The 26,066-nt window shown below is 41.2% G+C and overlaps 1 protein-coding gene across 4 annotated transcripts in view; it reads right to left on the reverse strand.

The window, feature by feature from the left end:
* Nucleotides 1-26,066, reverse strand: part of LOC135549685 (heat shock factor protein 1-like) — a 33,412-nt gene that overhangs the window by 4,488 nt on the left and 2,858 nt on the right. For 3 of the 4 annotated variants that reach the window (XM_064979889.1, XM_064979886.1, XM_064979885.1), the window contains exons 2-13: nt 23,500-23,608; nt 22,885-23,021; nt 22,077-22,201; nt 14,954-15,029; nt 8,346-8,407; nt 8,129-8,237; nt 7,102-7,238; nt 6,390-6,614; nt 3,393-3,467; nt 2,575-2,680; nt 1,671-1,724; nt 1,047-1,107 (exon numbers count right to left, since the gene is read on the reverse strand). In XM_064979889.1, the coding sequence (XP_064835961.1) occupies nt 1,047-1,107; nt 1,671-1,724; nt 2,575-2,680; nt 3,393-3,467; nt 6,390-6,614; nt 7,102-7,238; nt 8,129-8,237; nt 8,346-8,407; nt 14,954-15,029; nt 22,077-22,201; nt 22,885-23,021; nt 23,500-23,530 (1,198 nt within the window). In that variant the 5' untranslated portion in view covers nt 23,531-23,608. The remainder of the gene's footprint in view (nt 1-1,046; nt 1,108-1,670; nt 1,725-2,574; nt 2,681-3,392; nt 3,468-6,389; nt 6,615-7,101; nt 7,239-8,128; nt 8,238-8,345; nt 8,408-14,953; nt 15,030-22,076; nt 22,202-22,884; nt 23,022-23,499; nt 23,609-26,066) is intronic. The other variant, XM_064979888.1, reaches the window with a different exon arrangement.

A 26,066-nucleotide genomic window follows, 5' to 3' on the forward strand; every position in this document is an offset into this window, starting at 1 on the left:
CTAAGTAGTATTTTCAAATTACACCTTCCTGCCTAGCAATAACTTTGACAGCCGGTTGTGGTTCATGTAAAGTTCAGATTGTTGGATGTCCTCCTTCTGGCTGGATTACATAAGGAATTAGATGTCATGGTAATCGGTGGTAACCTTATCATTCATTCAAATAGCACAGTGGGAAATATGCAAATTAGGCTTTAGTCTCTACAGTGTTAAAAAGGTAGTAAAGTACTAAAGGGAAAATGTAGTCAGATGAAAGTGTAAAATGGCATGGGAACCAATTAAAAACACAGAAAAGTGTAAAATGGCATGGGAACCAATTAAAAACACAGAAAAGTGTAAAATGGCATGGGAGCCAATTAAAAACACAGAAAAGTATAAAATGGCATGGGAGCCAATTAAAAACACAGAAAAGTGTAAAATGGCATGGGAGCCAATTAAAAACACCGAAAAGTGTAAAATGGCATGGGAGCCAATTAAAAACCTTTAAAAGTGTAAAATGGCATGGGAGCATATTAAAAACACAGAAAAGTGTAAAATGGCATGGGAGCATATTAAAAACACAGAAAAGTGTAAAATGGCATGGGAGCCAATTAAAAACACCGAAAAGTGTAAAATGGCATGGGAGCATATTAAAAACACAGAAAAGTGTAAAATGGCATGGGAGCATATTAAAAACACAGAAAAGTGTAAAATGGCATGGGAGCATATTAAAAACACTGAAAAGTGTAAAATGGCATGGGAGCATATTAAAAACACTGAAAAGTGTAAAATGGCATGGGAGCATATTAAAAACACAGAAAAGTGTAAAATGGCATGGGAGCCAATTAAAAACACAGACAAGTGTGAAACCACAGTAGTTTTGACTAAATGGGGTGGGACTATATAAACCCCAAAATGGTGTTGAATTTCACTCCATGGGAGTTGAATTAACTCTTGCAATTTAAATGTGTAGTAGCAGTAGTATCAGAACACGGTCACATAAAAGCTAAATTAATATTTACAAAATAATGCATAGTCAGCATTATATACAGTATATTAGGAGAATTTACCTGTGTAGTTGTCACTTCTCTCAGCCCCTTTGGGTGAATCTGATGAAAGCAAGTCCTGGATCTATAAAAACGGAGGGGGCCACAGTGTGAGACACTGACTTATTTTATGAATACAAAAGGAAGTAAATAGCTAAAGACACAATCCCCTTGCCCTGCTACGGCAGCAGGTCTATATCCATACCCCTTCAACCCCATCTCCCAAAGACTGCCCTCTGGCAAATGGTTCAGGTCAATCACGACCAAAACCTCCCGCCACCTGAACAGGTTCTTCCCCCGTGCTGTGGCCCTCACCAACCAGCCACCTTGTCTACGATGATATTTTCATCCATGGACTATGCACCCTGCACTCTCATAGAACTGCACATTGCTTTTTCACACAGAATTACACAATCCAGATGTTATGGACACAACGAACATCAAGCTATCACGCACCTGCCCTTTGCACCAAGCACCTCTGCATCTGCCCTTTGACATATATATTTTCCTTATTGTACATCACCCTGTAAATTGTTTTATCTATACATGCACAACTCATAATGTAGTCTGTAGTTTTTAGCTTGGTGTTCATTGTGTACATAGAATGTGGATCGTGTACATGCTGTGTCTAGAATCTGTCTAACTTACACAGTCAAGGCTCTCCAGGTCGAATTCAGAGCCAGGCAGGGAAGAACTGAAGAACTGAAAGACAAGTAGTTGAAGAAAATGTGATTATTCCCTGGGGTTTTTCAGCAGAATCGTATCAATAATAACATTTACAAGGAATAAGACAATATACATTGAGTGTACAAAACATTAAGAACACCTTCCTAATATTGAGTTACACCCCCACCCCCCTCCTCCTTTTGCCTTCACAACATCCTCCATTCATCGGGGCATGGACTCTACAAAGTGTCGAAAGCGTTCCACAGGGATGCTGGCCCATGTTGATGCCAATGCTTCCCACATTTGTGTCAAGTTGGCTGGATGTCCTTTGGGTGGTGCGCCATTCTTCATACACCTCCTGTTATACCCCGTTCAAAGGCACTTCAATCTTTTGTCTTGCCCATTCACCCTCTGAATGGCACACATGTACAATCCATGTCTCAAGGCTTAAGAATCCTTCTTTAACCAGTCTCTAACTGCATCTAATTGCTGTAAATGAGAATGTATTCTCAGTCAACTTACCTGGTAAAATAAGGGTAAAATATATATATATATTTTTATAACATCCACTGATTGAAGTGGATTTAACAAGTGAAATCAATAAGGGATCATAGCTTTCACCTGGTCAGTCTGTGTCATAGAAACATCCTGACGTTTTGTAAAACCAGTGTGCATAACATGAAACATAAACTCTATCTGTGTAGTCACGGTCACCTCACACCAAGTTGACCAACAAAGCCACAGTCCCTTTAAAACACACCCTGTCACCTAGAAATGCAGAGTGACAAACCTCTCTGCACATTCTTATTTGACCAGTCACAGTGTCCCACACAGTAAATGCCTCAGCATATGGTTGTTGGGACAGAAAAACAAAGCCTGAACTTACTTCAAAGAGGGGTGAGGACTCGAAATTGATGGACTGCGCGTTTAGGATCGTCTGGAGGTTTTCCAGGCCATTGTCGATGCTGTCCAAATGGTCACTCAGCTCACTCCTACACCAACAAACAAAACATGGTTCATATTTATAGGTTCCTGAAGATCTCCCTGACTAAACACGCATTCAAGCAAATTAGCAGTTTAAAACAAATGGTAGTAAAATCACCCAACACAACTCATTTCATATGAGCAACAGAAGCCATTGGAACAGCGCTGAGTGGGCCACACAATCACCGAGTTGTGAGCCTGATCCCCAGAACGTGGAATAGTCTACCTTTCCCCTACAGTTCACTGAGCCTGCCACATTAAAACACACTCACAGAATGATTGACCTTTGACCTAAATGGAGGGTAGCATTTGGGGTTGTGGAGATAGATTAACATTTGGACAAAACATGCTGAATCAGATGTTTTTTCAAGCCTGTGTGTTCAAAACATGATCAATTATCAATAATGATGTTCTCAGTTGGTGCCAAATACTGAGACCTATCAAATATTGAGACGCACTATCTGTTTGTAGACCAAGAGTACAGGATGTCACATCCAGGGATAGGGTAAAGGATTAGAAATTATACGCAATAATGACTGATCTAATATATTTGCTCAATATAGACACCACTTTGTTAATTTCTCTCATTACACACAGGCTTGACAGATTGTTTTCTAGGCTTGTTGCTGGTGGCAATGTCAGGTACAGGCAGCAGCGTCAAACAAGTGTTCTGGGGGGAGGACAACATAACAGGGTTTGTGGGACAACTGAAATGCTAACCCTGGGTGAGGTCTGAGGTGTAGAGTCGAGGAGGGGCTGGGGAAGAGGCGAGAGACCTCTGACATCTGTGTAGAACTGAAAAGATAAAAGCACAACAGCTGGAGAGAGAGGAGATCATAGCACTACTACACACTGCACCCCATAGGTTGACTAGAGCCCAGGAATGGGGATCACATTGGCTACTCGGCTTCTCATTGGCTGAAAATAAGAATAAGGGCAGAAAGGAAGAGGCAAAGCAAGAGGTTTCCACTCTCGCCAAAATCTGTTCAAAATAAACCCAATGTGTTTCCATGGGCTTATTTTGGACCTAAGTTTGTCGACGACTTCCATTGTTAGGGCGGAGAGATGAGCATCTCATCATTATATACTGTTCTCTGATAAGGGGCATTGGTACCACAGGAAAAGGTACGTTGAATGGCTGCTGGTTTAAAATGGAATCCTGCCGAAAAAAATATTAAGCCACAACATACAGTGCCTTCAGAAAGTATTCACACCCCTTGACTTTTTGTTGTTGTTACAGCCTGAATTTAAAATGAATTAAATGTAGATTTTGTGTCACTGATCTACACACAATACCCCATAATGTCAAAGTGGAATTTTGTTTGCGGGATATTTTCAAAATACAAAATGAAAAGCTGAAATGTTTTAAGTCAATAGGTATTCAACCCCTTTGTTATGGCAAGCCTAAATTAGTTCAGGAGTAAACATGTGCTTAAGAAATCACACAATAAGTTGCATGGACTCATTATATGCTCAATAATAAAGGTTAAAAAGATTTTTGAATGACTACCTCATCTCTGTACCCCACACACAATTATCTGTAAGGTCCCTCATTTGAGCAGTGCATTTCAAACACAGATTCAACCACAAAAAACAGATATATTTTTCTAAAATCCTGGCAAAGACTGATAGATGTGTAAAAACACTGAATATCCCTTTGAGCCTGGTGAAGTTATTAATTAGGCTTTGGATAGTGTATCAACACACCCAGTCACTACAAAGACACAGGTGCCCTTCCTAATTCACCTGATGGCGAGGAAGGAAACTGCTCAGGGATTCTCATGAGGCCAGTGGTGATTTTAAAACAGTTAAAGAGTTTGTCGGTTGTGATGAGAAAACTGAGGATGGATCAACAACATTGTAGTTACTAACTAAAATGAAAAGAAGAAAGCCTGTACAGAACACAAATATTCCAAAACATGCATCCTTAAGTGCAACAAGGCACTTAAGTTATACTGCAAAAAAATGTGGTAAAGAAATTAACTTTATGTACTGAATACAAAGTGTTATGTTTGGGAAAAACCCAACATAACATCACTGATTACCACTCTTCATATTTTCAAGCATTGTGGTGCCTGCATCATGGTATGGGTATGCTTGTCATTGGCAAGGATTAGGGAGGTTTTATTGGGGATAAAAAGAAACGGAATACAACTAAGCACAGGCTAATCCTAGATGAAAACCTGGTTCAGTCTGCTTTCCAACAGACACTGGGAGACAAATTCAATTTCAGCAGGACAATAACCTTAAACACAAGACCAAACATACACTGGAGACTCTTAACTAAACAACATTGAATGTTCCAGGGAGGCCTAGTTACAATTTTGACAAAAATTGGCTTGAAAATCTATTATTTTATATATATTTTTACCTTTATTTAACTAGTCAAGTCAGTTAAGAACAAATTCTTATTTTCAATGACGGCCTAGGAACAGTGGCAAGACTTGATCAACAATCAACTTGACAGTGCTTGAAGAATTTAAAAAAAATGATAACAGGAAACATATTGTATAATCCAGGTATGGAATGCTCTTAGACACTTGCCTAAACGTACTTACAGCTTTAAATTGCTGCAAAAGGTGATTCTAATGTTTTTTTCACGGGGTGGGGGGGTGGGGTTATATCTACGTAATCAAGCTATATTAGTGTTTTATTTTTCATTAATCATGAATAAATGTTAGAATTATTCTTCCACTTTGACAAGAGTATTTTGAGTAGATCGTTGACCAAAATTGACAATTAAATCTATTTTAGTCCCCCTTTGTAACACAACAGAATGTGGAAAAAGTAAAGGGGTGTGAATACTTTCTGAAGGCCCTGTATGTAATGTACAGTCTAGGTTCCATTAGAGAGTATGATTTCTAGAAAATAAATAACAATTTTAACAGTGACACAGAAGTCAATGACTGAGACAACATCAAGAAAGGAAAACAGAAAAAGGTAAAAAAAACTACTTGAAAATGGCATTTCTCTGCCCATAAATCTACACATCTGGAGATTAAGATTTACAGTATGCATTAGTTTGATTAAACGGCAAGTAACTTATTATGTACAGTTAGTTGCAACAGCCAGGATCCTAAAACTAAAAAGCCAAGATGAAATGCAATAAATCAACAGAACTATGTCTAAAATGCCAACGAATACATGTTTGGTTTAAAATAATTTGCCTAGTCTTTGAAGTGTATACTTAGCAAAACCAGAGAATGGCCAATGGGTTGTGTATGTAGAGCTTGTTGAACGATGGTGCGTATTAAACTAGCATAAAGCGCTAACAGCTGCCTCAACTGTTCATCAGCGGAGGAGCTTCTTTGAATCCCTAGCACATCCTCTTGATGCAATGTGACGTGATACACACAGAGATGGTTGAGCATGCGGAGAAGCATAGGGCAATAGGCTGGCTGCAGACATCCACTGGCATGCGCCGACTGATTATCAAGGCAATGAAACGCTAGCGTGATGCAAGTGGATCTTAAGCTATGGAAAAAAACACTGACGAATAGTGAAAAGCAGCGGGTGGCCTTCCTATCGCCGCAGTGTGTTTTAGGTAATTAGATTGACAAGGAATCCTTTAAGGGGAAGTGAATAAATGAACACGAGTGTAGAAGGGGAGAATTAGGCTCATTGTCGTCATATCTGTTGACCTGTGCTCGGTGGGAGGGACTGAGGGACAGACTGGCAGTGGGACCTGATCATGATGACATCATGGGAATCACTCACTTGTCTAGACAGGCGAGGCTGAGACACTTTTGCTCCGTAGGGGTCGTTGGGGCAGGCGACGTGTTAGGCTCGTTGCTCTCCTGAAGGATGGAGTTGATGAAGGTGATGGGGGACAGGGGAGTGTCTACCAGGACTCCTGCCCCACCGATCACGGCCTCGGCCGGACAGACCTCCTCCAACACGGGACTGGATGGCTCCTCCTTTATGTGGACCAATGGGCTCGTGCTGAAGACAGGAAGAGAAATGGGGTAATTTAGTTTATTCTTGGATTGTTGGTATGGGGTCAGGAGTTGTTCCTGAATCCTGACTTGACCAGGAAAAGCTTTAGGCCTTAGTTCAGGGTTCCCCAACTGGCGGCCCGCGGGTGACTTTATTTGCCTATCACATCAACTCCAAGTGATTTTCATTTTGGAAATTGGTTCCAAAGTAATCCCACGCATAATAGAGATGTATGAAATGATTATGATTTAGTCAAATTATATATCCGTTTGGGCTTCTTGCGGTAAATTTGCAGTCTTCAAATTATTTCTAATTATGTTTCTGCTCCCTGACCACCCCCCCAAGAAAATAATCTAGTTGATGATCCCTGCCTTAGTTGTTAGAGAATTTCTTGGTCAGGTCATGTGATCAGGAAAGAAAAGTCGATTTTTTAAACAAAAAAACAACAAACACATTTAACAGATGGTTGATGAAATGAGGCAAGCTCACTAACCTTTCCTCTATCCACTCATTAGTGACCTCCACAGGGCTGGCCTGTGCCAGGTCGGTGACGTCAGAGATTATGGGGCCGTTGTTAAGAGACGGCTCTGCCGTGAAGAGACCGGTACTGGTGAATGGTGCGCCTGAGGCCTGGGAAGATGACACACATTCACATACATACTACAGCTGTACTGACATCCTATCAAGATCAGTTTAATGTTTTATTTTTTTAAATACTTTTTTTGTACCCCTTGTTCTCCGCAATTTTGTGATATCCAAATTGGTCATTAGTCTTGTCCCATCCCTGCAACTCCCCTACTCGGGAGAGACAAAGGTCGAGAGCCAATCGTCCTCCGAAACACGATCCTGCCAATCCGCACTGCTTCTTGACACCGCAGTATCTGGAAGCCAGCAGCACCAATGTGTCAGAGGAAACACCGTACAGCTGGCGCCCGAAGTCAGTGTGCATATGCCCGGCCCAACACAAGGAGTCGCTAGATCGCGATGGGACAAGGACATCCCAGCCGGCCAAAACTTCCCCTAACCCGGACGACAATGGGCCAATTGTGAGCCACCTCATAGGTCTCCCGGTCTCGGCCGGCTGTGTCACAGCCTAGGATCGAACCCGGGTCTGTAGTGACGCCATAGACCACTGCGCCCCTCGGGAGGCCCTCTAACAAGATCCGATGCGTAACACAAGCTCAATAACAATACACCTTTCTTAGTGGCGCTCCAGCGACCACACCTCTGAATTAACTAGCTTACCTCTGTCTGGTTAAAAGACCAATACATTTTAAAAGTGACAGTAAGTCCCCAGGTCTGAGATATAAATTAGCCATCTGTGACTGATGAAGTCTTTTCTGGAGACTCACTAGCCTACATCAAAACATGCCTTACAAATCAACTTGTCCATATCATAACTCAATTGTAAAGTACAGCTGTAAGCAATAGCATCAACTGTGAATTCACTCAGCCCGAGTTCCACTTCTACCACAGGGAGGTGCCAAACTCGGCTAGGTTCCCGGTGATGCTGAACTCACGGAGATAGCAGGCGAGCCCTGCAGCGAGGTCTGAAGATGTTCCAGAGAGTACTGCCTGCTGAACTTGGGCAAGGAGTGGGCGGAGCTGCTGTCATTCAGCATCAGGGGACTTTAGTAGTTCCATAGAGAGGAGACACAAGACAAGAGTCAAACACTCACAACCCTTTACTGGTTCACTATTTGACTGAATGTGCGGTAGCTATGTTAAATGACTTGCATCTTTCTCTTCATCCCCAGGACTCTGTTGGACTGCACCAGGGTCACTAGGAACTGGATGAGCTGTGGGAGACAGACACAGTTAGCAGTAGAGCTGGGGGATATTGGCAAATTTCACGATAAATAGAAGTATACAGTGCCTTGCGAAAGTATTCGGCCCCCTTGAACTTTGCGACCTTTTGCCACATTTCAGGCTTCAAACATAAAGATATAAAACTGTATTTTTTGTTGTTGTGAAGAATCAACAACAAGTGGGACACAATCATGAAGTGGAACGACATTTATTGGATATTTCAAACTTTTTTAACAAATCAAAAACTGAAAAATTGGGCGTGCAAAATTATTCAGCCCCTTTACTTTCAGTGCAGCAAACTCTCTCCAGAAGTTCAGTGAGGATCTCTGAATGATCCAATGTTGACCTAAATGACTAATGATGATAAATACAATCCACCTGTGTGTAATCAAGTCTCCGTATAAATGCACCTGCACTGTGATAGTCTCAGAGGTCCGGTAAAAGCGCAGAGAGCATCATGAAGAACAAGGAACACACCAGGCAGGTCCGAGATACTGTTGTGAAGAAGTTTAAAGCCGGATTTGGATACAAAAATATTTCGCAAGCTTTAAACATCCCAAGGAGCACTGTGCAAGCGATAATATTGAAATGGAAGGAGTATCAGACCACTGCAAATCTACCAAGACCTGGCCGTCCCTCTAAACTTTCAGCTCATACAAGGAGAAGACTGATCAGAGATGCAGCCAAGAGGCCCATGATCACTCTAGATGAACTGCAGAGATCTACAGCTGAGGTGGGAGACTCTGTCCATAGGACAACAATCAGTCGTATATTGCACAAATCTGGCCTTTATGGAAGAGTGGCAAGAAGAAAGCCATTTCTTAAAGATATCCATAAAAAGTGTTGTTTAAAGTTTGCCACAAGCCACCTGGGAGACACACCAAACATGTGGAAGAAGGTGCTCTGTTCAGATGAAATCAAAATTGAACTTTTTGGCAACAATGCAAAACGTTATGTTTGGCGTAAAAGCAACACAGCTCATCACACATCCCCACTGTCAAACATGGTGGTGGCAGCATCAAGGACCATTCTGGAAGAATGGAACCTGATGGAGTCTGCAAAAGACCTGAGACTGGGACGGAGATTTGTCTTCCAACAAGACAATGATCCAAAACATAAAGCAAAATCTACAATGGAATGGTTCGAAAATAAACATATCCAGGTGTTAGAATGGCCAAGTCAAAGTCCAGACTTGAATCCAATCGAGAATCTGTGGAAAGAACTGAAAACTGCTGTTCACAAATGCTCTCCATCCAACCTCACTGAGCTCGAGCTGTTTTGCAAGGAGGAATGGGGAAAAATTTCAGTCTCTCGATGTGCAAAACTGATAGAGACATACCCCAAGCGACTTACAGCTGTAATCGCAGCAAAATGTGGCGCGACAAAGTATTAACTTAAGGGGGTTGAATAATTTTGCACGCCCAATTTTTCAGTTTTTGATTTGTTAAAAAAGTTTGAAATATCCAATAAATGTCGTTCCACTTCATGATTGTGTCCCACTTGTTGATTCTTCACAAAAAAATACAGTTTTATATCTTTGTTTGAAGCCTGAAATGTGGCAAAAGGTCGCAAAGTTCAAGGGGGCCGAATACTTTTGCAAGGCACTGTACATTTCGAACATAAAATTTGCACCGGTTTGCCTACTTTTGCATATTGCCGTACCCTTATAACATCTACTAATACTTTGAATGCTTTAACTATCAATTGAACCGTTAGCAAATGGTTGGTAAGGTCTGTGTCAACATTCGGTTTATCGTCCCAGCTCTAGTTAGCAGGAGATGATTGGTTGATTTATTAGACAATTTAAAATCCACATATACACCCAGACACCAATGCAATGACAGTACAGGGTTTATTCTGGATCAAAAAAGGGCTTAGGTGGTGGGCGCGGCGATGGGCAGTTTCCCCGGCGGAATTTCTTTTGCCTCCCCCATCCTGGCAGTGTAGAGAATTTTGGGGCATTTTTAAGCCAACTCTCTGCAATTCTACACAATTCTAATTCGTTTTAAAGCTAATTTCCTGCAACTCTCTGCATTTTGCCATGGCTATTGCTGTGTTTTTTGTTGCTCAAACACAATATCAAATTCATTGTTTAAAAAATTCCAAATTCGCCTTGACTGTCTAGATTATATTATCAAAAAATACAGTACCAAAAGTTTGGACACACCTATGGATTTTCTTTATTTAAGCCATTTTCCACATTGTAGAATAATAGTGAAGACAACAAACCTATGAAATAACACATATGGAATCATGTAGTAAGCAAAAAAAGTGTTAAACAAATCCAAATATATTTTATACAATTTGAGATTCTTCAAAGTAGCCACCCTTTGCCTTGATGACATTTTTGCACACTCTTGGCATTCTCTCAACCAGCTTCATGCATTTCAATTAACAGGTGTGCCTTGTTAAAAGTTCATTTGTGGAATTTCTTTCCTTCTTAATGCGTTTCAGTAAATCAGTTGTGATGTGACAAGGTAGGGTTGGTATACAGAAGATATACACGAAATTGGTTATATTTTAACGTCTGCGTAGCCAGGAGCTAAAATAAAACTTGGTTCTATTTGTGATGCTTGACGCACTGCATGTCCTGCCTCTCCCATCTCCTCATTGGTTTTTAGGAGCATATACCCATGTGGGTGAATGAAAGATGAACTGAGGTCCACACCTCAGTTGGTGGTGGTAATGCACCTTAAAGTTGGCTGCAAACCACCATATAAAGTCAATAGAAGAAGAAGCCTGACGGAGGAGAGATAATTAGAAATGAACTCGGTTCCCCATTTTATCTGTGGATTAATTGTCGGATTAGAGGACCTTGTGCATCAGGTCAAATAACAACCCAATGATTATATCCCAGGACAAATTAGCTACAGTAGCAACAGCAAGCTAGCTAGCTAAATTGCAATAAATGTTTAATGCTTTTTGACCTGTCCACAAATGAATATAGTTGGTTCAGAGTTCATTTAGATATTTCAACCTGCGTGTCCTGATTGCATCTGGTGTGGGTGGACAATACCAACATGTGCGTGCAAGCGGTGTGGTCAGCATGTTAGAGTTACCAGCCTCAGAAATTGCAACCCAAATAAAAGCTTTACAGAGTTCAAGTAACAGACACATCCCAACGTCAATTGTTCAGAAAAGACTGCGTGAATCAGGCTTTCATGGTCGAATTGCTGCAAACAAACCACTACTAAAGGACACCAATAATAAGAAGAGACTTGCTTGGGCCAAGAAACACGAGCAATGGACATTAGACTGCTGGAAATCTGTCCTTTGGTCTGATGAATCCAAATTTGAGATTTTGGGTCCCAACCACCGTATCTTTGTGAGACACAGAGTAGTTGAACAGATGATCTCCGCATGTATGGTTCCCACCCTGAAGCATGGAGGAGGAGGTGGTGGTGTGATGGTGCTTTGATGGTGCTTTGATGGTGACACGGTCTGTGATTTATTTAGAATTCAAGGCACACTTAAACAGCATGGCTACCACAGCATTCTGCAGCGATACGCCATCTTATCTGGTTTGCACTTAGTGAGACTATCATTTGTTTTTCAACAGAAAAATTAAGCGACACACCCCCAGGCTGTGTAAGGGCTATTTGACCAAGAAGGAGAGTAATGGAGTGCTGCATCAGATGATATGGCCTCCACAATCACCTAACCTCAAACCAACTGAGATGGTTTTGGATGAGTTGGACCGCAGATTAAAAGGAAAAGCAGCCAACAACTGCTCAGTATAATAAAATTAATAGAATAAAAAGGAACATTTTTACATCTTCCTAAGTCTGAGGGTGGTTTTAACCTTCCAGATTTGGAATTGTATAAACTCGATACCCAAGGCTTTTACTTGTGACATATAGTTAAAAGCACTAAAAAGGAACAATGAGTACATATTGAAGATGTGGATGCTCATCCCCAGAATATTTGTACATGTTTATTTTCAAAGGATAAAGCTAAGAACATTAACAACTTCATAGTTAAAAACACTGTAACAACATGGAAGAAAATGAAACGTATTCTACAAGAACCAATGTGACTTCCTAAAAACACAACCCTATGGAACATTCCTTGGATAGCTTTTCAGAATTCACTGATAAATTGGTCCACATGGAAAACTAAAGGCATAGCAATTGTAAAAGACATGGTAACAGGAAATACATTCATTTCCATGACAGAATTAAAAAGTAATTTTGGACAGACCAATGTAGATAGTATCAGATACATGCCACATAAAAGTTATATACCACAAAATTTGGATTAGAAATGTTTTGGACTTTAGAGCAACCTTGAGGGAATCGTATTTGAGACAGAAAGGGGTATTCATACGATAGGGAAGATATACAAAACCTTGCAGTGAGCATATCCAACTGACAATATCTTAGAAAATAATATAAACTACTGGAACCAAGACTTCAGGAGAACTGATGTTGGCACAAGATGGAGGGAGAGTTGGAGCATAACTAACAAAATTACATTTAACAACAATGTACCCTTAATCCAGTATAAACCAATGTTAATTATACAAGAGACAAAATGCACAAATCCTACAGCACAACAGCAGAGTCATGTTTTAAGTCAAACTATTAATGACTCAATAATCCATGCTCTCTGGGAATGCTATAGTCTCCGGAAGTTGTGAGTGGAGCTAGAAAGTTGGTATTACAATGTAAACTTACTTTTAATCCGTCTGTCTGCATATTTCAAGACATGGGATGTCGTGAGATACCCAATGGGCTGGAAGATTCTCTAGTCGTCACTCATCTTGAAAAAACGTATACTAAAAACTTGGAAATCAATCCGCCATCATTGATACAATGGAAAACTCTAATGATGTATTATTTAAATATTGAAAGTGTGTGGGCTACGGAGAGAAACAAAATGGTGCCGTTTCAAGCCATGTTGCGGAAAGTGATGCTGGCGCTGGAGACGGGGTGCTAGTTGGTCTGTGAGGTGCGATGTAGTTGATGTTTCTACAATGTTGTCATTGGTATATGTATGTTTTGTACTGTTCATAAAATATAAAAATAAATAAAAAAGGAAATAAACATTTAGGCGGCCCGAGGAATTCAATGGCCGAAAAATACGTGCAGTACACACATTCAGAATCATTGACGATGACAAACAAGTCTAGGACACAATCCAAGTGTTATAATATATATACAGTGCATCCGGGAAAGTATTCAGACCCCTTGACTTATTCCACATTTTGGTACATTACAGCCTTATTGTAAAATGGATTAAGGACAAAGCGAAAACAGGTTTAGAAATTTCTGCATAAATATACAAAAACAGAATCAGACCCTTTGCTATGAGCCTCGACACTGAGTTCAGGGGCATCATGTTTCCATTGATCATCCTTGAGAAGTTTCTACAACTTGATTGGAGTCCACCTGTGGTAAATTCTATTGATTGGAGATGAATTGGAAAGTTGCACACCTGCCTATATAAGGTCCCACAGTTGACAGTGCATTGTCAGAGCAAAAAACAAGCCATGAGGTTGAAGGAATTGTAGGTAGAGCTCAGAGACAGAATTGTGTCAAGGCACAGATCTGGGGAAGGGTACCAAAAAATATCTGCAGCATTGAAGGTCCCCATCATTGTTAAATGGAAGAAGTTTGGAACCACAAAGACTCTTCCTAGAGCTGGCCGCCCAGCCAAACTGAGCAGTCGGGGGAGAAGGGCCTTGATCAGGTAGGTGACCAAGAACCCAATGGTCATTCTGATAGAGCTTCAGAGTTCCTCTGTGGAGATGGGAGAACCTTCTAGAAGAACAACCATCTCTGCAGCACTCCAACAATCAGGTCTTTATGGTAGGGGGTCCAGATGGAAGCCACTCAGTAAAAGGCACATGACAGCCCGCTTGGAGTTTGCCGAAAGACTCTCAGACCATGAGAAACAAGATTCTCTGATCTGATGAAACCATGATTGAACTCTTTGGTCTTAATACCCAGCGTCTGGAGGAAACCTGGCATCATCCCTACGGTGAAGCATGGTGGTGGCAGCATCATGCTGTGGGGATTTTCTTCAATGGCAGGGACTGGGAGACTAGTCGGGATCTAGGTAAAGATGAACAGAGCAAAATACAAAGAGATCCTTGATGAAAACCTGCTTGAGAGCGTTCAGGACCTCAGACTGAGGCGAAGGTTCACCTTCCAACAGGACAACGACCTGCACACAGCCTAGACAATGCAGGAGTGGCTTCGGCACAAGTCTATGAATGTCCTTGAGTGGCCCAGCCAGAGTCTGGACTTGAACATCTCTGGAGAGACCTGAAAATAGCTGTGCAGTGACACTCAACATCCAACCTGACAGAGCTTGTAAGAATCTGCAGAGAAGGGGAGAAATTCCACAAATACAGGTGTGCCATACATTTTACTTATGGGTGGAATCGAACCCACTACCCTAGCGTTACAAGCACCATGCTTCACCAAGGACCACATGTTATCACACAAATTACTATGTTGCCATAGCATAGAAGACCCAACCCCATGTTCTGCGTGGTCAGAGCAGTGGCAGGTACCGTGACTGTCTTTTACCTTGTTGACGACTTTCTGTTGCTGGGCGTGTTTCTGTCTGAGGCTGGCCACCTCCCTCCACAGAGCTTCATTCTCACTGGAAAGACAAAGGGGATACTCGTTTACAGATCAGTTAATCATTATTTTAAATTGAATGCCACAAATGGCAAATATATTACACATTTTAGTCATTTAGCAGACACTCTCATACACTTTCATACTTCATTCTAGTCCCCCATGGGATTCGAACCCACAAGCGCCATGCTCTACCAACTGAGCCACAAAGGACCGCATATTCAACTGATGCCCAATTAGGCCAACTAATCATTTGCCTTCCATTCCCAAACCCATGACATCCTCTTTGGGTCATGTCATGGACGCTTGCTACAATGACATCAGTCCTTGACATTGTGATGTTTCTTCATACATCATTTGAATAGCCTAATAACCAGCTGCAACGCATGTTTTGAAATAAATCAAAGAATGACTAACCAATCTCAGAACAGCACGTCATCCCTAACTGATCTAAAACTCCACAGTACATGTAGCCAAGATGGGGGAAGGGCAAAGGGCAGGAGGGCAAGGGCTTAGACCCTAATATTTAAGAGCCCCCCATACTGTGGCATGCCTAACGAGGCACAGTAGATTTTTTACAGTACTGGTAAAGATTTGAGGAATAGTTGAGGCAGTTTATTTTGTTAAGTTAATGGCTATTGAAAGATCTTAGCGCACTGTGTTTATTCAGCTTTTGTAGTGCAGTCTATAAAGACCCTGCCCCTCCACCTGGCTCTTAAAGCCTGGCTCCCCAGACTATGGTTAAGCTGCTTTGTGGGTGTGCTCATGGGCCTGATTCATCCATTGTCCATACACATGGCTCACATTAAATTACATGCCCTGGACTCAGACAAAACCTAGCCTGGACCCAGATATGTTTGTGCTGTCCTGTAATCTCTTATGGTCTCTGTCCCACTGGAGTTGGCAAGATAGAGCAAACAGTTATGGAACCAGGCTAGACAACACCTTGATGACTTATGTCAGATTGATTATTCTGGCTCCATGACAAGATGAAGATTTCAGAATCACCTTCAGTTTCCAAGTACATTGAAATGTACCAGGAATGACCTGGTGCTGCCACAATAATCAGAATATAAATGTATATATTTCAGGGTTTGATTAGCATTTTAGTCTTATGTCTTGACTAAGGTGGCTCTAAAAAAGTGCAAATTAAACTATAGATGTAATATCTCAATTTGATCACTCAGCTGCAGGAAATTCAAATGAGCCTTGTGATTTACATAACTTCACTGAAAACCTGCAGTTCTCCCTCGATCAAATGTTAAAGCACCAGACAGAATACATGTCCTACAACTGTAGATCCTACTACATTCTAAAATGTATCTACATTGCTGCCATACATCAACAACTGTCGTTTTACATAGGTTAAAGGGTAGGTTAAAGGGTAGCATTAACGTAACCACATTCAACATGTGGATTTGCATTAGAATAAGCATCAAAAGTACTGGTTTAAATAACATTCAATTAACTTAGAAGCAAATACTTAGATTTTATTGTTAAAATTCAGCTTTCAAGGTTACTAGCCTGCTAACGTTATGTTAGTACTGCTTGAGTCCGCCAGTTGCTATCAACACCTAGGTTATAGCTACATTAAAGTAAACCGAAGTTTAGGAAATACTTAACGCCAGCTAATCGGTTATCAAATAATGTTATTAGCATAAGCACTTCTCCAAACCAATCCACTCACTTCAATCAACAAGGTTTTTTGCATTAATTTGTATGGTTTCTTCTGAGTGAATGTGCACTACGGTTCAAAACTTTGGGGTCACTTAGAAATGTCCTTGTTTTTGAAAGAAAAGCTATTTTTTGGTCCATTAAAGTAACATCAAATTGATCAGAAATACAGTGTAGACATTGTTAATATTATAAATGATTATTGTAGCTGGAAATAGCAGATTTTTTATGGAATATCGACATAGGTGAACAGAGGCCCATTATCAGCAACCATCTCTCCTGTGTTCCAATGGAACGTTGTGTTAGCTAATCCAAGTTTATCATTTTAAGGCCAGCATCCTGGAGTCGCCTCTTCACTGTTGACGTTGAGACTGGTGTTTTGCAGGTACTATTTAATGAAGTTGCCAGTTGCGGACTTGTGAGGCGTCTGTTTCTCAAACTAGACATTCTAATGTACTTGTCCTCTTGCTCAGTTGTGCACCAGGGCCTCCCACTCTTTCTATTCTGGTTAGAGGCAGTTTGCGCTGTTCTGTGAAGGGAGTAGTACACAGCGTTGTATGAGATATTCAGTTTCTTGGCAAGTTCTCGCCTTCATTTCTCAGAACAAGAAGACTGATGAGTTTCAGAAGAAAGTTCTTTGTTTCTGGCCATTTTGAGCCTGTAATCGAACCCACAAATGCGGATGCTGCAGATACTCAACTAGTCTAAAGAAGGCCAGTTTTATTGCTTCTTTAAATCAGAAAAACAGTTTTCAGCTGTGCTAACATAATTGCAAAAGGGTTTTCTAATGATCAATTAGCCTTTTAAAATGGTAAACTTGGATTAGCTAACACAACGTTCCATTGGAACACAGGAGTGATGGTTGCTGATAATGGGCCTCTGCACGTCTATGTAGATATTCCATTCAAAAATCTGCCGTTTCCAGCTACAATAGTCATTTACAACATTAATAATGTCTACATTGTATTTTTGATAGATGTTATGTTATTTTAATGGACCACAAAAATTGCTTTCCTTTCAAAAACATCGACATTTCGAAGTGACCCCAAAGTTTTGAACGGTAGTGCTGGTGAGCTACTATGTACACTAATACTTGGTTTGGAATACAATTACATGCTAACATGGCTAGTAGCTAATGTTAGCCAGCTGGAACTAGCTTGGTAGCACCGGTTCACCATATGACGTTGAGAAATAGTGCATTGTGGGTAGTTCCGAAGATATACGGTAATAAGTTAATAAATATGTAACAACACTAAAACATAACTATGTTTGTAGTTATAGGTAACCAGATCGTGACGACAACTAAGTTACTAAGTCTTTGACCACACTGTTACTTTGGTGAGTGAAAGCATGCTTCCTACCCTTTAATAAACACAAGATAGATATATTGGTCTCCACTACGACACACAAGTGTAACCCGTAGGCATCAATGAAAAACCATAGCCTAATGTAACCTATCAAAATAATTTCCTTTTAGAAATGTATTATTTTTGTATTCATTCATAATCAAAGCCTTCTGGTGCAGGAATATTTTACTCCTGCGACTAAACTGGTCAAATTAAGATCTAACTCCTGTATTCTAAACCTGAAAAAATCAATCAACATGTAGGCCTAGCTTTCGAGGACAAAATGAAACATTAATTTGCTGATTATCATAGCTTCGGCCTTACAACCTGGCATTGTTATGGAGTAACGATGTTAACCTTAAGAACTTCCAGTACACAGATGTGGTATTAAAACAGAGACTGAACGAGGGTTGAAGGAGGTGTGTACTGGGGGTGTCATCTGAGTGCTACAGGGCCCTCAAACTTCCGACATGGAAAAGAGAGGTGCTCTATGTGTTTATAGACTATCAGTGGTCCTTGCTGCCTTGTAAACTCACCCTGCCCTGTATAAGGTTGCACCAGAAAAGCCCACTGTCTGTGCTGACCTCCCTGTGGGGCAGATGAACAGGGTTTATAGAGGCAGGTGTGGATGCCTCCAAGTGGATAGGGTCATCACTGACCCCTCCCGAAACACCACTGACCAACAGTTAGAGGGATTATTTAACATGTGAGAGTCATCCGATAATCAGAAACATAGCTATAACTTTTCAGACTGTCAGATTTCTCTGAGTGTCAGAGGGGAGGTGCGCGCAGGTGTGAAAATAACAAGGAATATGGTAAAAGAGAAGCATCCATTTTTATAAGTAAGAGAGATTCTTGTCTCGTTTTATTGAGAGCCACCCACCTCGGGTGATGGACATTCATCGTTTGAGCGATACATCTTAATTTGAAGGTATGGATCGAACAGGCAAGTTGGATAAAATAGATTGGATAAATAATCACATCTTCTTGCACTCTCCTTTTCTAAGAGGACATGGTGAGAGACATGGAGAGAGACTGTCATGCCGTGCCGATGGACAGGATGAATAAGGTCATAATGAAAACTGCCCTGTGCATTGCATCATGGTACCATGAAGAAAAGGTCTGGTTTGTGAACATATGTTTGGGACAGGAGAGAAAGCCCTCAGCGGCAATGAAGAGTCCAAGGGTCCAGCTGGAGAATCCAAGTGTGTCTGTGTGGAGGAAGGATTGTATTAATTATGTGGGGCCTGACAAGCACCCTGACGGCCTAAAGGCAGCTGGTGTGCAGCCTGGCCACATCATCCCAGCTGCATGACAGGAGCCACTCGGTTTTAGAATGGTGACTAAGCGTCCTGAAACATGAAACACCATTATATTGTCTCAGAGTTAGGCGCACTGACACAACCCAATGGGTTATCCCATAACTGTTACAAAATGGGAACTTAACTTTGCACCCCATTTCATCAAGACATCTATAATGAGTAGACACGCTAACTAACCAGACAGGTACAATGACACAACTCAATGAGTTATCCCCACATCATTACTGCTACAAACATGGAACTCAGTCTGAACCACAATTGATCTAGTCTGGTCCCAGATTGGTTTGTGCATTTGCCTACTCCATTGTCAAGTCAAACATGGCAATCCCATAATGAGTTAGCAGTCATCCAGAAAAGGTACACATAGAAGTAACCCTGAACCTATCCTAAACCACAGCCAGGTAAAAACTAAAAACAGAAGGTCCAACTCTCCACAGCTGCAGTTCTAACACAATTAAAAACTCTACTTTACACCACTAGATGTGTGCCTTTAATCGGAGTTTTACAAAATAGCGTGAATGTGTTAATTTAGGACAGCTCTGTGGATTCAAACAGCACACTGACTCCTGCATGTATACTTCAGCCTTTGACAGGCCTCTAGGAATTCTGTCTCTAGCAGCCTAATCACTAGCTTAAAATAAACTGGTTGACACCGCCTTAATGCAGCATGCTAGGCTACGGCAACCCTATGGGGACACAATATACATGCTCGCTAATTTAGCAAAACAGCAGCAATGCGTGAACAAGAGAGAATCTTATTGTGTGGAACAGAGGCTAAGCTGGGGTAGGAACGTTTTTGGCTTGTTTAAGGGGCAGTCAGTTCTGAAAATGTTGCATCTGCAGTGCCTTCGAAAAGTATTCAGACCCCTTGACTTTTTCCACATTGTTACGTTACAGCCTTATTCTAACATTGATCAAATAAAAATCCTCATGAATCTACACACAATACCCCATAATGAGAAAGTGAAAAAGAGGTTCAGAATTTTTTTCAAATGTATAAAAAAAAATATACCTTATTTACTTAAGTATTCAGAAACTTTGTTAACAGTTAACTTACAGTGCATTTGGAAAGTATTCCGAGTAATTTTCCACATTTAGCTACGTTACAGGCTTGTTCTAAAATGTATGAAATAACTAAAAATGTCCTCAATCTACACACAATACCCTATAATGACAAAGTGAAAACAGTTTATTTTTATTTTTTATAAATGTTTGCAAATGTATTAAAAAACAGAAATACCTTGACATAATTATTCAGACCCTTTGCTGTGAGACTCAAAATTAAGCTCAGGTGCATCCTGCTTCCCTTGATCATCCTTGAAATTTTTCAACAACTTGATAGTAAATTCTATTGATTGGAGATTAATTGGAAAGCCACACACCTGTCTATATAAGGTCCCACAGTTGACAGTGCATGTCAGAGCAAAAACCAAGCCATGAGGTCGAATAAATTGTAGGTAGAGCTCAGAGACAGGATTGTGTCAAGGCACAGATCTGGGGAAGGGTACACAAAAATATCTGCAGCATTGAAGGTCCCCATCATTGTTAAATGGAAGTAGTTTGGAACCACCAAGACTCTTCCTAGAGCTTGCCGCCCAGCCAAACTGGGCAATCGGGGGGAAAAGGGCCTTGATCAAGGAGGTGACCAAGAACCTGAAGTTCCCTCTGACAGAGCTCCAGAGTTCCTCTGTGGAGATGGGAGAACCTTCCAAAAGGACAACCATCTCTGCAGTACTCCACCAATCAAGCCTTTATGGTACAGTGGCCAGACGGAAACCACTCCTCGGTAAAAGGCACATGACAGCCTGCTTGGAGTTGCCAAAAGGCACCGAAAGACTCTCAGACCATGAGAAACAAGATTCTCTGATCTGATGAAACCAAGATTGAACTCTTTGGTCTTAATACCCAGCGTCTGGAGGAAACCTGGCACCATCCCTACGGTGAAGCATGCTGGTGGCAGCATCATGCTGTGGGGATGTTTTCAGCAGCAGGGACTAGTCAGGATCGAGGGAAAGATGACCGGAGAAAAGTACAGAGAGATCCTTGATGAAAACCTGCTCCAGAGCGCTCAGGACCTCAATCTGGCACGAGGGTTCACCTTCCAACAGGACAACGACACTAAGAACACACCCAAGACAACACAGGAATGGCTTCAGGACAAGTGTCAATGTCCTTGAGTGGCCCAGCAAGAGCCCGGCCTTGAACCTGATCGAACATCTCTGGAGGGACCTGAAAATAGCTGTGCAGCAACGCTCCCCATCCAACCTGACAGAGCTTGAGAGGATCTGCAGAGAATGGGAGAAACTCCCCAAATTAAGTTGTGTCAAGCTTGTAGCGTCATATCCAAGAAGACTCAAGGCTGTATTCGCTATCAAAGGTGCTTCAACAAAGTACTGAGTAAAGGGTCTGAGTACTTAAGTAAATGTGATAGTTTTTTAAATTTTGAATAAATTGGCAGAAAAAAATCTAAAAGCCTGTTTTGTTTTGCCATTATGGGGTATTGTTACAACCTTACTCAAATGTAACAAAATTTGGAAAATGTCAAGGGGTCTGAATACTTTCCGAATGCACTGTATGTGGATTTGGGGGTTATACTTTGCACTATACTTGTCAGACCATTTGTTGATTTTGTTCATTTCAATTTATTAGTTAAGTCGAGTCAACCGTCCAATACGCATGAGAATGAGTCACAATATGAATCAGAATGTGCCTCAACGTTTCACTTACTGCTTCATGGCGATGATTTGGGAGTCTATGGTCTCCTGCTTGCCCTTTATGTGCTGCACATTGGTCAGGATTTTTGAGACATCGTCTGAGCTCATCTTAAGCTCATCATGTTTAACATTGGACACCTGAGGGGGAGAGAGAACATGACGAAATGGTTAACGCAAACTGTTAAAGCAAAGAAAACTGTTAAAGGGAGGCGGGAAAGAGATAAAAACAAGCCTTCAGTGTAGGCCTTGGCCCTGACTTGAACCCTGAGGGATAGATAATGGAAACACAATGAAAGTGTATGATTCGGTATTCAGTTTTTAGCCTGAACTGGTCAGTTGGCCAGAAGCAGACTATATCAAGGTGCAGATGGAAACAGCAGTAAATCAGTAGACTGAGCGGAGCAGAAAGTGACTACATTAAAGGGTCCGGCAACGTCAGATTACAAGCTCCCTGGCCTGCTTTCTCTAATCCACCCATCCCCAGATGGCAGGCTCCACAGAGACACCTTGATTAGCTCAATCTGTCACAGGAGTGGAGGGGAGCAGAGAGAAAAATCAGGCCAAGCAGGCCATGCACTGGGAGCATCCCAATAGGTTTCTCTATGAGGAGTTTCACTGAGGCTTTCCATGTGTGTTTTCTACAGGGAGTTGGCTACATAGTTCTGACTATAAATGTAACATATTTCTAATACTTTCTTAACTAATACTGTTTGGACTATGTAAAGCCTATTTAAAAAGACTGTTCGGAGTTGAGTATGAAGAAGGGCATGATACATGTATCAGAAATATCATGATGATCAATTTGATCATTTTGCACTTACATTGGTAACTTTCCGTTTGATATTTTCCAGCAGATGCTCTTGTCCGCGGAGGAAGTAGGGATGCTGGAATTCAGTGTCGTCCTTCTCGGGCTTCACCAGGCCGCCTTGCTCAATGTGAACTACTTTGCGGAAGCCATCTATAGAAAGAAAAAAACCACAGTTTTGACTAAGACATACCATTAAATTACTAGAGATACGTGAAATTTACATAGGCAAGTTTCAGAAACAAAAAATACAGGCTGATTTCTAGGTCACTGTATGCAATCATATCCTCCTAGCCTTTTCAGTCTTAATAAATAACATGCAAGTGGATTACAAAACCAAAGATACAAAAAAATCTCAAGGATTTCAGAAAAAAACAAACGTGGTTGCATCTACCTCAACTTCTGAGAAATAGCCTTAAAAATAATTCCTTGGTTGAGTCTATTTAAAGGCTCATTACAATATAAGCAAATAATTTGCAGAATCTACTGCACAGCCAAAACTGATAAGTGAAGGTTCTGTGGACAGAATGCTAAACTGGAGAAACATAAAAAGTATAAGCAAATCAAATGAAGCTGCTATGAAGATTTCATTGCTATGCCTAACGTATCAAATACATGAATGACAACTCACACATATTGAGCTGGCGCACAAAGCTGGCCATGTTATTGTGTTTAAAATACTTGGGAAGCACCTCCTTGGAGAATCGGCACTGATCAAACACATGGAAGCTGTTGCCATTCTGTAAAGGAAGAACAATAACAGTTAAAGAAATAATCGCACAACCCCAGTTTACCTTAGCTAGGCCCTATGTACTGAGAATGTACTAAGAATTAGGTTAAGCTGCCTTGGGTGGCTTACAACAAAGCTAAACAACATTGGGTCTGGTAAAGTCTCTAACTAAACTCTGTGACTATGGCGAGTCTCTGGCAATGGTTTACAGGTTGAATAATTATGAAATACCACATTGGCAATGTAAAGAGACAAAGAGAACCGCCTGAAACCTTTAAAGGCAGAGCATTCCAATACCTGTATTGATATCCTAATTAGTAGATCAACATGTAGTTGATTTATTTGAACATAACCTGAATATTCTGGGGACATTCACACAATCTGGGAGGGCATCATGACGCAATAAGAGCTGTACTAGTGGAAAAGTCAAATGGTCCAGTGTAGGAGAATACAAGTGTTTTGCCTGAATGTTAGTTTGTTATTTAGCTATCTATTCATTTTTGGGAAATGGATGCTGAGAGAAGTCAGCTGCTTGGATCAGAGGCCATGAACATATAGGAGGAGGCTTTTGGATAGACATGAGAGGCTGCGTCAACATGCGCAGGGTTTTCTCCTACCCAGTAGGCTAGTTAGAGATAACATCCCTAAAAAGGGTTGCAAAGGGAGGTTATATTACTGGAAGCATTCTAAGTTTACCAGTAAACTACCAGCATTTTGGGAGCTTTCAAGTTTTTTGGGGGAACTTTAACAATTTTTGGAAACTTCAGATTATCACAGGCGTCAAATTGTCTCTGGCCCTCTGTGTGGCCTTATCAAATGTAAAATAAGCAATAATCAAATAATATGATTTTAAAACTGAATGACAAAGCTGAAAAATATTATCCTAAATATAAACAACCAACTTAGTGAATACCATTAGTGTTTAATATGAGGCTTTTAGCATGAAATATATAAATATATGAAAAATATATAATAATTGAACCAGGGTCACATCAGTAACCTCCGGAAGCCGCTAGATGCAGTTATAATAAACAGAGCAGTTTCTGTTTTCTTCCTACAAATGTGGCTCAGTCTTTTGAATGGTTTAAGCTACAAAATAGTATGACCCCATCACAGGGGGTTGGAACCATGCAGTTTATTACCTAAATTAAATAATTTATGATGAACTTCACAGGGTGGTGAAAGTGCACCGTGTTCTTGATGCTCATTTCCAATGAATATCAAAGGTCTGATTCTGGTGGGATGATGATCTATGCTTGACAAATACAAATATTTGCATGAATAATCTCATAATGTAGACTTGACTACCCACAGAGTATCTGCAAACTGTTGGTTAGAGTGCAGGTGCCAAAACCTGAGGAGGCACATTTCAGACCCTTTGCTATGAGACTCGTCCTGCTTCCATTGATCATCCTTGAGATGTTTCTACAACTTGATTGGAATCCACCGTGAGGTAAATTAAATTGATTGGAGATGAATTGGAAAGCCACACACCTGTCTATATTAGGTCCCACAGTTGACAGTGCATGTCCGAGCAAAAACCAAGCCATGAGGTCGAAGGAATTGTTCCTAGAGCACCGAGACAGAATTGTGTCGAGGCACAGATCAGGGGAAGGGTACCAACAAATGTCTGCAGCATTGAAGGTCCACAAGAACAGTGGCCTCCATCATTCTCAAATGGAAGAAAATTGTGGTTCCAAAGACTCTTCCTAGAACTGTCCGACCGGCCAACCTGAGCAATCGGGGGAGAAGGGACTTGGTCAAGGTGACGAAGAACCCAATGGTCACTATGACAGAGCTCCAGAGTTCCTCTGTGGAGATGGGAGAACCTTCCAGAAGGAAAATCATCTCTGTAGCACTCTATTAATCCGGATTTTATGTTAGTGGCCAGACGGAAGGCACTCCTCAGTAAAAGGCACATGACAGCCCACTTGGAGTTTGCCAAAAGGTACGTAAAGTCTCTCAGACCATGAGAAACAAGATTCTCTGGTCTGATGAAACCAAGATTGAATTATTTGGCTGAACTGATGGTGGCAGCATCATCATACTAAGGGGATGTTTTTCAGAGGCAGGACTGGGAGACTAGTCAGGATCGAGGAAAAGATTAACAGAGCAAAGTACAGAGATATCCTTGTTGAAAACCAACTTCAGAGCCCTCAGCAGGACCTCAGACTGGAGCGAAGGTTCACCTTCCAACAGGACAACAACCCTAAGCACACATCCAAGACAACGCAGGAGTGACTTCGTGACAAGTCTCTGAATGTCCTCGAGTGGCCCAGCAAGAGCCCGGACTTGAACCCAATTGAACATCTCCGGAGAGACTTGAAAATAGATGTGAAGCGATGCTCCCAAATCCAACCTGACAGAGCTTGAGAGGATCTGCAGAGAAGAATCGGAGAAACTCCCCAAATACAGGTGTGCCAAACTTGTTGAATCATACCCAAGAAGACTCCAGGCTGTAATTACTG

Source organism: Oncorhynchus masou, chromosome 12 (genome assembly GCF_036934945.1).
Source record: "Oncorhynchus masou masou isolate Uvic2021 chromosome 12, UVic_Omas_1.1, whole genome shotgun sequence".
NCBI lineage: Eukaryota > Metazoa > Chordata > Actinopteri > Salmoniformes > Salmonidae > Oncorhynchus > Oncorhynchus masou.